At 33.1% G+C, this 16,480-nt stretch overlaps 1 protein-coding gene across 4 annotated transcripts in view; it reads left to right on the top strand.

The window, feature by feature from the left end:
- Window positions 1–16,480, top strand: part of Diaph3 (diaphanous related formin 3) — a 460,724-nt gene that overhangs the window by 209,611 nt on the left and 234,633 nt on the right. For all 4 annotated transcript variants that reach the window (XM_077792732.1, XM_077792731.1, XM_077792729.1 and 1 more), the window contains 2 exons: window positions 6,817–6,912; window positions 14,197–14,291. In XM_077792732.1, the coding sequence (XP_077648858.1) occupies window positions 6,817–6,912; window positions 14,197–14,291 (191 nt within the window). The remainder of the gene's footprint in view (window positions 1–6,816; window positions 6,913–14,196; window positions 14,292–16,480) is intronic.

Raw genomic sequence — 16,480 nt, 5'->3', positions numbered from 1 at the left:
AAATGATTCATATATGTTTCTTTTGAAACTCAATCCATTGAAGATTGTTAGGAGCTCATTTTTTTATGTTAGTTATTTTTACTATTTTTTATTGTTGAGTTGAATTTGTTGCTTTCTCTCAGTGTTATAAAGAACACTTGCTTATTTAATAAAATATTTTCTTCTTTATCCTCTCAAGGCTAGTGTATAATCTCATTAAGAAAAGGCCATTTGCTATAAATATTAACCTAAAAAATTTCATAACATTCATGTTAAAGGACTACCAGAAAAAAATTGAAGTGGTTAATATTTAAAAAAATATTGTCATGAGATAAACTTAACCTAAGAAGCACCAATAAAAAGTGTAATAAGCAATTATTAGTATTTACTGATTTAACATTCATTATGGACAGAGAAAACTGTTTTTTATTATCTTTTGTGCTTCTGATTTCTTACACATTTGGAACTTCACATTCTAGGTTTTTTTAAATGGTAAAATAATGTATGATAAAATTTATATGGAATTTTATTTTTTAAAAGGTCACATTTTAAATCAATCCCATTAGAACATAATGGAAGATGAACTGAAATAAGATGTAATGTATAACCATGTACCATGGAACTGTAATTTTTAATGGAAAATTTGGTGTAAAAGGAAAGATTTTGAAAGGATATTTTTTATATAATTTGGCTGCTATTTTTGAAACTTTGAAAATAGAAAAAGAATAAAGTGGAAATGTAATTAAAAAAGACTTTTTTAGTTCATGGCTCTCGGCAACATAGAAAGTTTTGTCATCTTTGACTTCATTCTGACATAAAACCCTTACAAAATGCGACATATGCTGTGTTAGCGATCAGAACTGTTTTTGAACAGTATTAATCTTCTCTAGGAAAAATGGAGCCTTACACAGCATCTCTAGGAAGTAAGATTAAACACAGACCTTTAATGGCAAAATAGCTAGATCAGAAATATAGATGGCAGTAATAATCTGACTTATGATTCAGAGTTTCATGTTATACGTGAGAAAATCTAGTCTTTTAGAGCAAGCATATTTTGTACTGGCTTTAGAAGAACTACTTCACCAATGGATGGAATGGAGTTTGGAGTTTGCTTCAATGTTGGCTCTGCATTGTTCTGTGTAGTCTGATTCTCTTCCTTCTCTGTCCCTGTGCAGGGAGGGATACCTGAAGGTAATTATCTCATTTCATTGTCACAAGGACTCTTCAAGGGCCTGTTTCATAGATGGGTGACCTAAGCCTTTGGTTTGGTGTTGAGTGATGGGACCTGGATGCATAAGAACCTGGTATCCTCATTCCAATCCCAAGTTCATTGCAGGGTCCTGGCATGCTAGTAAATCACACAATGATTGCCAGTATAGATAACTGAAATAATATTTTTGTGTAAAAACTTTGTAAAAACTTTGATTCTTAGTCCTTCTTAATGAGTTCTTTTTGTTTTTGTAGTAGTCTGGTTTTGATTCTATAACAAAATGATGAAAGTTGAGTAATATATAAAGAAAGGAGTTTTTTTTTTTTAAATCTAATTTCTTTACTTCTAAGGTTTGGAGATTCAAGGTTGTGTCACCAGTATCTGCCTCATTCTAGTGAGCATCTTATGGTAGATGGCATCATGTCAGTTTCTTGTGCAAGAGGGAGCTGTTACACAGAAAGATAGGAATCTAGAAACAGAAAAGTAAGAGACTTGTTTCAGTCTTTTATAATAACCCTCTCATAAGAATTAAAAAGGGTTCCACAAGGGCTATGTTCTTCTTTTAAAGAGCAACACTCCCAGTGTTTTAACAACCTCTTACTAAGTCCTATCTTTTTAAAGGTTCCAACACCTCTTAACATCCCCAACTAACTACAAACACGCAAATTCCTGGATACACACTCAAACCATAGTGGTTGCCAACATTTAAATTCTGCTTTTCCATAAGCGCTTTTCCTTGTTTTTCATTCATTTGAGGCAGTCCTTTATGTGGATGAATTTTTTTGGCTAAATTTTCTATATGAAAGGTCCCTCTCCTACCACTTCAAGTCTATTTGGATAACAGATTCATTATCTGGTATCATATTAACATAAACATTTTTCAGTCTTGGTTTATTGATTCCTGTTGTTTTCTTTGTTAGTATACTCTATTTCTTCCTACCCCTTTGCCCACATTCTCACTCTTTACATTCTGTTCTTTGTAAAGTAGTAAAGTATCGAAAGGCTTCCACTGGCTCTCAGGGTCATTTTTCTTGCCCAGAGGGTATAAGCCACCTGAAAAAATACAGTATGAAATAATTAATAAAGAAATAAAAGAGCCAGAATAGGCTTTAAAGCAGAGCACCTGATAGATTGTCTAGTCCTGGTAGGAGATGGACTAGAGCAGTTAAAAAAATAAAAATGTCTCAGGTCTGTTTATTTAAGGGGGTGCATCAAAGGCAGGGATAAGGTTTCAGGGGGTGGAGTCTTGCTTCCTAAAGTTGACATCTTGGCATGCTATACCCATCTCTGAGAGGCTGTGTGGCTACAGCAGATCACCCCATCTCAGGTGCTATGTGGTACCTGGCAGAGCTGAATAGAAATTCACATGTATCTGGGCAGTCTTAACCAGTGTGATTGTCACTGGAAGTTCCCAAATATCAAATTTTCCTATTCAATGGATTTCCATGTAACTTTGGTTCACACACAACTCTGGACAGTAAAGACAGAAGAAAATCACACATTTATTACATCATGAATGTGCTGATATGGTAAACTCAATGAGTCTAAATCATCGTTTTTTTTTTTTTTATTAAAAAGACAGAATTGTTAAAAATTACTTCGGACTCTGGTTTGGAAGGTGAACTGGTCAGGGTTGCTTGTAAACTTTTTTTTTTTTTTTAATGTGACACAAGGATCCTTTATAACTAGTAAAAGATATCCAGAGTTAAGTCAGGTAATCTTCATTCTTTTATGAGATCTGCTGCTCAAAATTACCCTTAGCATTTTTTTTCCTCATGAGAGATATGTTGCTAACAGTCATAGTAGTAGGATGATGATTACAAGAATTATAAAATGAACTGATTACAAGAATTATAATGAACCAAAGCAGAAACTGTGAGTGCAGTACTTAGTAGGTGTTCAGTAAATGGTATTTAAAATTTAAGATTATTTTCTTTTGTTAGACTAGAAAAATGCTTCAGAATTCGAAGGACGGATACTGATGATGATGGAAAAAAAATCAACTTCAATTAAAAATTAGATTCTACCTTCTCTTGATAATTGATGAGAAAAAATTACATATATTTTCTAAAGAGTAGCATGTTGTTATTTGGTCATATTAAGGAAATGAACTAGTATTGTTATTAGTTTTTTTTTTCTGAATATTTCAACTAATATAGAAATACAAAAAGTTTAAATATTGGGGAGAAGGAGTTACATGTGTATTATATGGTACCCATGGGACCTTAACTGTCAATGGAGAAACTATTAAGAATGATGCCTGTATCTCCAGTTTGGATTTCTTTTCTCCTTATCTGTATCCTGTTGCCTCTTGTACATTTTCAGGTGGATATAGATGAGCTCCTAAAACTGAACATGTTTAAAATTGGGCTATTTCAAATGTGGTCATCATTTGTTCATAAATTAAACAAACCATACCATCATTTACCTGGTTGCTTAAGCCTGAGTTTCTTCCTTTATTCTGCAGATTTCTGCTTACCTACCTACAACTGATAATCCACATGAATGATATTTAGTGTGCAAATTCCTGTCTTTTCTGTCGCTAATATGGATACTGTGATAAACAAAGTTTCTGCCTCTAAGATTTTTTACTTTCTAATGGAGGGAAAAAAAGACATTATCAAATTTATGACATATGCCAAGAAAGTACTTTGGAGGAGAAAAATGCAGAGTAATAATGGTGAGTGCTGAGTGAGGGGCTTGTAGTAAAAGTAGACTTTGCCAGCAAGTTTTAAGAGTATTTTTCTGCTGCATTATGGTAAAGAGACTGTAGTTAGTTATGCCTGGAAGTGGAGATATTAGTTAGGAAACAGCTGGGAACCAGGTATGCCAGGTTTCTGTTCTCACGACTAAAAAGCTCAGGGTTTACTCCAGTTGAACTGGGCTGACTGGGCTGCACAAAATAACCACACAAGAGACACAAATACCTTTTTCTTTGAGGTCGCTCTGATGGCCCCTCTGACCTTAAGGGTCCACAGGAAGAGAGAGATGGAGCACGCGCTGACCTCTTTTATTGAAGAGAAGCTATTCAAATGAGGCAAGGGGTCAGGTTTCTGGGGGCTGAGTCTATCTTCATGATGTCCTCTGTCAGCAGGTTGACTGACACCTGGGTAGGCCACACCCAAGGGCACAGTAAGAGAAGGGGACACACACAAGGCACTTCCATGGAAGATTCTATCCTAAACAGGGCAAGGGGTTATATTACAAAGGAACAGGTGAGCATAGCTTCACCCATAGGGCCTAGCAAAACACACCCATGCAGGAGACAGAAGGGTGGGGAAAGCTCTGCCACATTTCTGTGACTGAGGGCCTCCGCACCCAGCCAGGGAGTGCGACTCAGTCACGTGCAAGGTTGGTCTCCCACACAGGTATTCCCAAGAAGGGGAATAATAGTAATTAGTGAGGTGGTGAGGAGAAATTAGTTTGGTAGCTGTTTAGGGATTAGAGTCAACTGGATTCATTGATGGACTTGGATATGGTTGATAGAGAAATAGTTGAAGTATAAACTCTTTGACTTGTGCAGCTGCATTAAGAGAATACCCGGCTCCTGAGGAAATGTAGAAAAGGAGATGTGGAGATGAGAGAGAATATGCCAGGAGTGTGGTTTTCAGATATGGTAAGCTGAGGCATCCATTAGATATCCAAATGGAGATGTTGAAAGTAAAGAGGTAGATAGTCAAGTCTAGAATTCTGAAGACAGATATGAGTTGGACCAATTATTCGACTGGTTCCCATTGTATATTCTACTTTTAGAACTCATGTGATTCCTGATGAGGTTATCAGTTCCTCTCATTTGTTTTCTCCTCTCTCATTATTTTTGCTATTTTTTCAATCTAACCTCAGTACTTTGAGTTCGTCTTTAAATACAATTCTTCTGATTTATCTTGCAAGATGTATGAATCTTCACTGGCTCCTCAGTACTCTAAATATAGTTCAAATAGATTTTCTTTCTGGAACTTTTCATTACTTCTGTGAAACAATAAAAAGAGAGAAAATTGTGGGCTAGTGATGTGGTTTAGTGGTAGAACACTTGCCTAGCAAGTACAAGGCTCTGAGTTCCATACTCAGCACCACCACCAGAAAAAAAAAAAGAAAAAGGAAAAAAAAAATATATATATATATTATATACATAATATATATATATAATAAAAATAAAATAAAGAAAGAAAAGTGATGAAAATTTAGAAAAGGAGGATAGATGATTTGAATGGTCAATTAATAAAATATAAGACTTTAGCACTTAAGACAGTAATATAGCATAGGAGTAGCATGTAGAACAGTGGAACAGAATTCAAACCAGAAAAACAGACCTATTATAGCAACATGTAATTTATGAAAGAATAATTTAAAATTTTTTGTGAAAGATGGTTATTTATAAAACAATGCAGAAATAGTTAATAAATATTTTGTAAAACAGAAAACTGGATTGTTGTCTTACAGTAAGTTCAAAACATGTAATTAAAATACACCTCTTTCTGATGTAAAAATAATGGAATTATAATTGCCAACTTATACATTATATGAAGATCTTGTAACCAATTACCAATCTTGTGTACTTACATCTTATGAAGTTCTTATAACCAGTTACCAATTCTATTTGGTTTTTAAGGTTTTTCCCCCTATTATTGGTGATCTGTGTGTGTGTGTGTGTGCGCGCGCTCGTGCTTGTCTCTCTAAGCAATTTCCTCCCCTGTTCTGTGTTACTATGATCCTAATTTTTTAAGATAACATACTTTGAGAAGTGTTGTTTGTGGACACAGAGAGTAAAAAGGTGATTGGACCACCTTAGTTGTAGTTGTGAATCTTGACCATCATATGCCTTATGATAGCCTCATGTTTTTATATTGTTGTGTAGCATAATGTGTTTATTGTATATTTCTGTTAAGGATAAAGTAGTTAAATTTGTTTCTTAATCTTTAGAACACTGAGGTAAAATCAGCAAGTATCAAATTTTGACTTTTTAGATTTAAAAAACAATTTCTAAATAATAATGCAATTTTATTGGAGGTGTATTCTTAAATAAATGTGGTATATCAAACATAAAACAGATATAAGAGCCGGTGTGGTGGCGCACCCCTGTTAACCCAGTGGCTGGGGAGGCTGATATAGGTGTATCACAAGTTCAAAGCCAGCTTCAGCAAAAATGAGGCGCTAAGCAACTCAGTGAGACCTTGTCTCTAAATAAAATTCAAAATGAGTCTGGGGAGTTGGCCCAGTGGTTGATTGCTCCTGAGTTTAAACCACAGTACCCCCAAAACAATAACAACAACAACAACAGCTATATGATTTATTTTAGCACTCTTTGTGCTAAGTTCTTAATACATTCAAATCGTATGTATATTGATTTTTGTAATTGTGTGCTATATATTGTATACTTATGCATAATTGTATTAGTTTCCATAGTGTGTATTAGTTTTGTTTTTTCCTTCAAATATTAACTCTTAATAGTTTCTCTGGTAGGGTCACCAGTGCTTATCTGAAACAGTTTGAGTCTTGGAATATGCACTTTTGTAACTGATTTAGAAGTTTTTTTTTTTTTAAGCTTTTTTGATGAAAGTTTATTTTTTGTTCTTTTGCACTTCAGTGTCTTTACTTCCCCTAACATAGATCTGTCCTTGGTTTTACAGAGAAAAGAGATGAAGAAGATTTTGAAGAGAAGAAAACTATTAAGAAAAAGATTAAAGAACTTAAATTTCTAGATTCTAAAATTGCTCAGAACCTTTGTAAGTATCAACTTTTAATACTATTATCAAAACACATACAAAAGGTGTTTTTATTTCATTTTATGACTTCTTTTTCATTTTATGTTGTTTTAATTCTAATATTTGCTTAATTTCAAAGATAACACTCCCTTCTGCAAATTATGAGATTAAATTCTTCAAAAGACTAGTGTGTTAGGATTTCATCCTAAATCATTTTCCTATTTTCTATCTTCCATAATTGAAAAGAGAGTTATAATTTCAAGTCCCATTTTAGAGTATAAAAATAAAAACAAGGAATTCAAGTAATAACATATTTTTTAAAAAAATTGGTAATATATCATTTCTGTTATATTCTTCCGAATCTATTATTTGTGATACTTGATCACAAATGAAGGAGTTTAGAATATTAATGGAAATAGGGATGATGATAAAATGAATTTCATTATCCCATCTGAGCAGTTCAAACCCTTTCTTCAAAAGTACTGACTGGAAATATTTTTGATTTAATTACTCTTACAGGAGCTAAATACTTAGTTTTGAATTGTCTTCCTGACTGAATTACTGTGAGAAAAGAAGCTCAATAGTTTTGCTCCTAACTCATTTGTAATTGGATCTTAAATATACCAAGGATAGTTCTGCTTGGACCTGAGATAATATGACCATTACTTTCTTATAGTACATGAGGGATATAATGTGGAGAATATAGTGGGATGAAGCAAGTAAACATGACTTTTAGTCCACCTATTAATTATCACATGCCTCAAGTGAGTTTTTAGTAATATTGGAACAAAACAGTTTTTCAGTGAGAGGATAAAGATTCAGACTATTGATTAAAGAGAGTTATATAAGAGGTAATATATGAAGAAGATATGATTGACATTCCTTTTTATGAAGGTTTTAGAAATGACTCCCCTTCATCCTTCCCATGAGAGAGGGTCATCACTTTTCTATAGTATAGGCTGGACTACCACCCATACAAAACAGTGTGAAAGTATTAATGCTGTTACACAATATTTTATTCTCATTTTGAGCACAAATTGCTCATCCTTGCCTCTTCCATGTTAAGTACCAACATGTGGCACATTTGGGTCAATCAAAAAGTGAGGTGACATCAATTTTGGGTAGAAACATTTGATTGGTGATGACCACTTCAGTGAATCTCTTTTCCCTGGCACCCAGAATGGCAGTCAAAGTGTTGTTCACCATCCCGAAAAGAGGATCATGATTAATACAGCTCTGCCTCTCTTGTGTGTGATAGACACATAGTTTCAATGGAAAATATTTGTGTGTGTGTGTGTATGTGCTTATTAGTCCCCTGAAAATTTGGGAGTTATTACATGATACAATCATTTCAGGACCTCCCACCACCCCCCCTGGTACCCCTAGAACATAGTAATGTCAAAAAGTTCTAACTCAGAGATCAGAAACAGGTGTTTTGTTTTGAAAAATATCCATGGTCTGCGTTATACATTGCTAGTCTTGACTTTAAATAACTTTGTCATGGTTCCCGAAGAAATATCATTTTGAAAGCTGTACTTTCTGAGTAGATCAGCCAGGATGACTTAGCTTAAATATTTATTTCAGTTGACTTGTTGGGCAAGGTTATTCATTATTACACATTATATAGCATGTGCTAAATAGGATGTGCTAGATAGTTAATAGCATATACTAATAACTATTGACTAACTCTTCCAGGTAGGTATTAGCATTGACATTATAGGTGGAAAATCTGGAGGGTTTTGCAGTTAGGTGACTTGAATAAGGTTGCTCATTTTGAAAATGTTTAAATAGGTATAGTTTTATTTATTCCTGCTTACAGATTACAAAATCACATTCTTATAGAGAAACATCCTGTTTGTAATATGCTTTAGCCAGAGGATATATATCCCATTTGTTTAATTTGACAAACAAGTTACAAAGTACAATATCAAAAGATCCAGAATTTATATCATGTCTGATGAGAATCCATTATAGGATTATTCTTGCTTTCTCAGATTGTAGGAAAAAGTGTTATGATTGAAGCTTCATGAAACTTTGGCAGCCTATAATCTTTACTGTAATTATAGTTGGATTCACAGCTGGGTTTTGTCTATAAAATTCAGCCTTAAGATGATAAATTCTGAGCAGAGCTAGTGTTGATAGTGGTACTGTTTTAGAATGAGGCAACTTGGAGTAAAGCTGTGGTCAGTAATAGAAATATACTAAAATGGAGAGATTTACTTCTAAATTTTATAGAAGAGAAAAATAATGGGTCGGTACTAGATAAGTTCTCTTAGATTTCTCCTAACTGAAAAATTTTTGAGAATTTTGAGGAAAGAATCTATTAGTTACTCATTTATTTGTCTACTTTATTTAAAGATAGGTTAGGTTTCCTATATTTTCAGTTCACAAAGATTTTGGCAAAAATTCTGGGCTCATCATTAGTGATAGAATTCCAGGATCAGGAGAAGTCTCAGGAGTTTTATAAGATTCATGATGTTAACCAGGTTTTTTTTTTTCCTTGAGTGAATTTAAGAGCTGTAATGGGAGAAACCCTGGAATCTACAAATGAATGTAAAGGTTTAAATATTTATAAATTTCTTTATAGAAAACAAGCATGACTGGTTCTCAAATCTGCACATTTTACACTCCTTAACTGAACCCAAAGCTTCCTACTGGGATCTATATAATCACATTTTGAAGGATAAGATGTATGTTAGTAGAAAGATTCATTTTAATGGGCCTTTTGGAAATTTTAACTGAGTATCTCTTATGCTATTCTCAGTAACTTTTAAGTTTTTTAAAAAATAAAGTCTATACTTGTCTTTCGAATTGTCTCTTAGGCATACCCCCCAATAGTTATTACAGCAATTGCTTTCCAAAAGACAATCAATTAATTAGTAGACTATTAAAACCTTATTTTGATCTTTATGAATATATTAATAGGGTATTATGTTTTAATTATAGAAACTTGAAAGTTGTGGACAAATGACAAATATAGGAGAAAATAAAAAGAATAAGCTATTTTAATCTGCAAAGCAAATTTTCCTAACTTTATATATATATTTGTGTTTTATTTGTTACTATGATGTATAGTGTGTTATTTACATGTTTTACTCATCCTTTTTGGTATTTACTTACTTCATTATGTGAGAACCACTAACTTCACAGGTACTGGTAGACCTATTAACGTTACTGATTAAACAACTGTGAAGTTAATAGGTCCACCAATACCACACTCACTTCTGACCCCTTTGTAAAGTTAGAGGTTCAAGAACACTTCCAGGTTTCATTAGTAATTAAAATTATGTACAGAACTTAATTTTTTTTACGCATTGTTATTTTAGCAAAATGGTAGGTTAATATCAGTCAGGGAAAGAAAGGTGCAGGGGCGGAGTCCAGAAGAGTTCTAAATGTGAAGGTTTGATCTCTCTCTCAATGGAGTTGTGGTCATTTTTGACTTCTGCCGGCAATGACTTATGACAATGCTCAGAGTATTGTGAAGCAGAGAAGCCCCCTTCGTGGTTAGGGTTTTTACAGAGACTTGGTCATAGTTCAACTCCTATATTAATGACCCCAATTTCTAACCTCTGTACAAGAAGAGGTAAAAGTTTGAGGCTCAAAACCCACACTAGAAATCACATTGTAACCATAGATTATGTTGTTTGGCCCAGTATCTCCAGGTATTAAAGAACATCAGGCAGGATGTTCCAGTGGTTTAGAGAGTACCTCATTTTATAGGCAATAAGGTCAGGCAGACCTTAGCTGGGTATAATTAATCCTTTATCTCACATTATCATATTTCTAAAAAATTTCCTATTCATTTAAAATTATTTTATATCATTAGGATATATATGTTACACATGAGAGATTCATAACATATATGATACAATTTAATAATAAACAAAACATCCATAGTTAAAAGAAAACATTGCCTCTACTTTAGAGGCTTAAATATGTCCCTCTCCAATTTTATCCCTTTTCCTGTGAGAAGTAACCTTATCATCATGTTCAGTTAAGCACTTTTTTTGGGTAGTTTTACTAATTATATACATATTCCTAAACATGTTTGATTTGGAATCTTAAAAATCCCAGACCATGTTAATTCATTCAGGTATAGGATAATCATCTCCATTGCAATACAGGATTTACATTCTTGGAATGTTACACTCGATTCATTCAAGGTGTAGTTGACATTTAGGTGATGTTCATGCTAAACCTGTTCTACTGCCTGTTTTATAAACAAAGTTTTATTGAAATATTAACAGGGCATTTGCTTATATATTGTCTATGGCTGCTTTTGAGCTATACTAGTTGAGTTGGTATTTGTGACATACTGTGTGTCATCCCCGGCTGTGTCAACTGTTGTGTATTTGTACCGCTTTACTCTTGCCTCAACAATGCTTGTTTCTGTTTTACCTCCCCAGTGCTTGGTGGTTTAGAAGACACTAGATTTGTTTTCTTTACTTAACACATTTGGCATTTGTTGAGCCTCCTTGATCTGACGATGTTTGTCTTTCTGTAATGCTGAAAAATTCTCAGCATTTACTTTTCAAATGCTTATTTTTAAATGTATACTTATTAATTGACACATTAATTGTATCTTAGTGGGATTTGTTGTGGTTTGTCCATACATGCATACAGTATATATTAATCATATCCATCCACCCTTCTTCTACCCTCATGCCTCCCCCCTACCCTACGCCCACCCTTGTCTGCCCTTGCCGACACACACTATTTCTACTTTCAGGTGAACTTTTATTTATTTTTCCTTTCTTTTTAATCTTCCTTATATTAGAGGGAACATAACGATACTCATCCTTTTTTGTTTGTTTGTTTAGGTCTGGTTTACTTAGTTGAACATGATGTCCTTAAGTATGCTTCTTTTCTAGTACCCTGAGTGATCTATGTTTGGACCCTCTATTGGGCTTTTAAAGGTATCCCTACCTCTGTGTCTCTCAACCTGTTATTTTTAAGTCATTTTAGATGACTGTGCTTATGGGTACCCAATTGATGTTACCGATTTTCTTTTCATCAGATGCCTAATCTGTGTATATGTTGAGTTTTCAATTTTAATACATGTATTTTTTATTTCTAAAAGTTCTACTGTTTTCTTTCTCAATTTGTTTTATTTTCAGTGAGTCTTTTTGATACTACCCCATCCCAATATTTCCAGCAATTGTTTCATTTATGTAAATAATTGTTTTCTCCTAGGATTATTACTTTTCTTGTCTTTCAGGATATCTTGAAAATGCTTTTAAGATTAAAAACATGCTTTTTAGATATTTCTGGAATGTATTATACTTTGTCATACTACCTGAAGTATAAAACTATAATACCTTTCTTTCCCAATTCCTATATTATGTCCCAGAGTAATTTTGATTTTTCCCTTTAGCCTTTCAGCCTTTTGTATTTTTGTTGTTGTTGTTTTTGGGTATCAGGTATTCAACCCAGGGGCACTTAACCAGTGAACCACATCCCCAGCCCTTTTTAAATACTTTTATTTAAAGACAGGGTTTTAATGAGTTGCCTAGGGCCTCACTAAGTTGCTGAGGCTGAAATATTATTTACCTTGAACATCTTATGATTCTCCTGCCCCCAATTCCTGAGCCACTGTACTTACAGGTGTGTTCCACCACACCTAATCTTTTCTATATTTTTAATTGTATCCATAGATAGTGTATCTTGATAGAATTTGTTGTTTTTCAGAAGGCATCAGTAGTGTCAAAGCTTCACGTTAATCTAAGTTTATAAACCAGACCCATCTTAACAGTTCATCTTCTAAATTTGCTGGCTTCTGAGGCTTAACACATTACATTTATTTATTCATCACTTTTATTTCTTACTGTTTTGATTTTCATGAATTTTGCCCTGTTTCATATTTCAACCTCATGTTAATTGATATTATTTTAGATGACTATCTTTGAAGAAAGAATGATACTCTGTGAATTCTAAGGTAGATAGATTTTTATGTTTTTTTTTTAAATATTTTTGGTAAATGTCATCAAACAGAAATCTTTTCATGTTTTCCATTGCTTTTTATACCCAACATGTTCTTCTCTAATCACAAATGAATATTATTTACCTACATCTTTCTTTGTAAATGATGTAAGGATTATTTTGTAACCTGCCATTCATTTATTATCCCTTTTAGATCATATATATATTTGTGTGTGTGTGTGTGTGTGTGTGTGTGTGTGTGAATTTTAGGTAACAATACTAGAGTTATTCCCATATGAATATCTGTTAGTATCTTTTAGATCCTCTGTTTCATCTCACTCATGGGATATTGAGGGTAACAGGCATCCATAATTCCTAGCACAGTGATCACATATTTTGATTCCTTGCTTTCTGAAATGTGTGATTGAAGTTTTTGATAAGAACAAAAAAGTTGCCCTTGTTGTTTATCTGTAATTGATACATGCTCTCCTCAACAAAAAAATAATCCAAGAAAGATGCAAATAACATTATCCATAGACAAGATGGCATACTTTACTAAGTTAAAAAAAATTAAAAGGATGATGGTAGTCAGTGCTGAATATGGTAAAAAAAAATTACATCTTTGAACATGGAAAGATAATAGTAGAATAAAGGGGGAATAGGAAAAGCATCATATTGAATTTTGTGAAATATCTTTATATTACTCAAAAGTCCTTGACAATATCATTATAAGACTAATTATTTAAGTATCAAGAAAAATTTAAGTAATATATGAAATTCTCTGTAATATGTTATCTCAAAATTTATTTGGATAAATTTTCATGAAAATTTATTTTATAAAATGTATACTTTAAGATTTAATTACATGTAAATGCTCTTTCTCCAGCATATTATTTACAATAGTAATAGTAAAAGTTATTCTTTGTGAAAGTGTTAGTGTGTAGTACTCTTAAAAATGTTGTTTTCCGAACTATTTAGTAGAACTGGAAGATATGATAAGGCAATAACACATGTTTAGACAAATATTACATGTACATACTGGGTTTTTATCATTCTTTTCATAACAGTGTGCTGCTTTACAGTGTATCTAATATATTTTAGTTCTTTTAAATCACATGAAATTTGGCACATTCCTATGCTAGACAAATAACTAAGCATTTGAAAACTGACCTTGGTTTCTGCATCATAATACAGGATTATTGTTTAAATCCTAGTTCTACAAGTGTAGAGAACATAAAATCTACTAATGAAAGCCACCTCCCCCATGATAACTATCCTAAAGGAATAAGTTCTCTCTTTATGAATTTATACTTGATCTTATAAATAGAATTTCATCTCAAATTTCTTCATTTTCTTATTCATTATGAACCTTTTTTCCTCTCTCAGCAATCTTTCTGAGCTCTCTTCGGGTGCCATATGAGGAAATAAAAACGATGATATTGGAAGTGGATGAAACACAGTTGGCAGAGTCTGTGATTCAGGTAAACAAACAGAGCCTAGATTTCAGTATTTTATTGCAAACTTCTCATTAAATAGAAATCTGTAAGTGAAGCATAATTTTTAACCCTAATCATTCAACTGGAAAATCATTACTGCATAATTAGCTTTAGCATAACTTCTGCACTGCCAGAAGATAAAACTGCATCTTTCTCAAGTGCAGACTAAATATAATGCTATCAAAATCATTACATTTCAATTATTTTAAATGACTGTTTCTGAAAGGCAAATTTAATTTTACATATGTATTTGTGTTACAATTAACATTTGTGATATGTTAATTTAAATTTGTTTTACAGCCTTTGTAGATTCTGTTTTCCTTAGGTTTATGAAGTTGTGTTATTGTTTGGTATAGGAGCTTGAGGGAGATTTTACTTAGTCTCATTCACTAAGAACTCCTTTAGAGTCATTGGTGCTCATATAGGTGTTAAGGATTTGTTGGCATGGTGCTCTGAATTCACTGAGAAAGCTGGAGTACTTTTTATTTTTATTTATTTAGTTACTTATTTATTTGTTTTTGGCACCAGGGATTTGAACCCAGGGTAGCTTAAACACTGGGCTACATCCCAAGCCCATTTGCTCTTTTATTTAGACAGTGGGTCTCCCTGAGTTGTTTAAGTCCTTCCTAGGTTGATGAAGCTTGGCTTTGAACTCTTGATTCTCCTTCCTCAGCCTCCAGAGCCTCTGGGATTATAGGTGTGCACTACCGTGTCCAGCTGGAACACTTTTTAAATGATTCTTGCCTGCTGTATTTTTAAATGCATGGTAATGTGGTACTAAGGTTACTTACTGAATTCTACTAAGAAATCAAGTATATATATCAATAGATTTGAAGTTGGAGAATCAAAACACAAATTGTATTTGAGAGAGTATCTTCATTTCATGCTCTTTTGTTTTGATAAGAATATGTTTGCAAAAATGGATTTTTAATAACAAAGAACCATGGGCTATTTATTATATCAGCAAATGATTAAGATTATTTTAGATATTTTAACCCGTCAATGAATGAATCTTTAGAAGTTGTTCTCAGTTGTCTCTCCTTATTTTGTCTTCCAAGTTTGTTGTTTATATTCTGTCATTTGTGATTCATGCTGTCTCTCAGTCACTCATAAACTACCTAATTCAATAGCTCTTTTTTAGGCATCTTTTTCCCCCCTCTAGCATTTTTTTTCCCAACTGAATTTTTGTCTGTATTATTGTTGATTGTGTATGTGGCTTCTTGCTGGGAGCAGATGCCAAGTTCCTTAAAGAAAATCTTTCTACTTAATACATGTTTGTATTTCTTATAATGATTTCGTTAAATATTTAGAGTAGCTCTTCACTTGATTACATGAATGTTTTGGATGATCATGTGGCTTTTGTTGTCTAGAGATAGAAAAAGGTCATCTGCATTTTAAAATTTATGTCCAAAGAGTTTCAACTTTGCTAATTCTTAATAATTAGCAATAATAATTTCTTAATGTATTAGTCTTCTATTGCTGCTACAACAATTCACCACAAACTGAATAGCTTAAAGTAGTGCAAATTTAATATCTTACACTTGTATAGAATATGGTGTTGCCCTTCCTGTGGTGAAGTCAAGGTGTTGACAGATTTTTATTCTTTCATTTAAGCTCTAGGGAAAACTCCATACCTGTCTTTGCAGCTGATTATGGTTGCCAACTGTCCTGAACTCCAGGGCCTTTTCATCTTTCAAACCACCCAGTTTGCCTTCTGTTGCTTTATTTCATGGATGCTTCTCCCTCATGCTATTGCTTTATTTTAGTTTTTCTCTTTGAGGACTTCTGTGATTACATGAGTATGTCAGATAATCCAGTATATTCACCCTAATTTGAGTTCAGCTGAGAGTCACCTTGGTCCATCTGTCAGCTTACTTCCCTTTGCAATTCAGCGTAATATTTTCATAGGTTCTGTGAGTAGACATGGGCATCATGGATGAATGGATGTCGTTATTGTGCATACCTATGCTTGGTAAATACCAGTTTTATGAGTTTTTTAAAACCTAAAATAAATAAATGAAAATAAAAGACTCAATCCCATCAGACTTTTTAAAAGTATTTTATTGTATCACCATGCATTGTATTAGGCTCTATTAGAGGTAGACATCACCTTAAAATTTGTATTTTGCTAAGGGAGATGACATTTACACACATAATTAAAATATAAAATAAGC

This window comes from Urocitellus parryii, chromosome 2 (assembly GCF_045843805.1).
Source record: "Urocitellus parryii isolate mUroPar1 chromosome 2, mUroPar1.hap1, whole genome shotgun sequence".
Classification (NCBI taxonomy): domain Eukaryota; kingdom Metazoa; phylum Chordata; class Mammalia; order Rodentia; family Sciuridae; genus Urocitellus; species Urocitellus parryii.
Note: the sequence above shows the minus strand (reverse complement) of the source record. Positions and strands in the feature narration are given on the sequence as shown.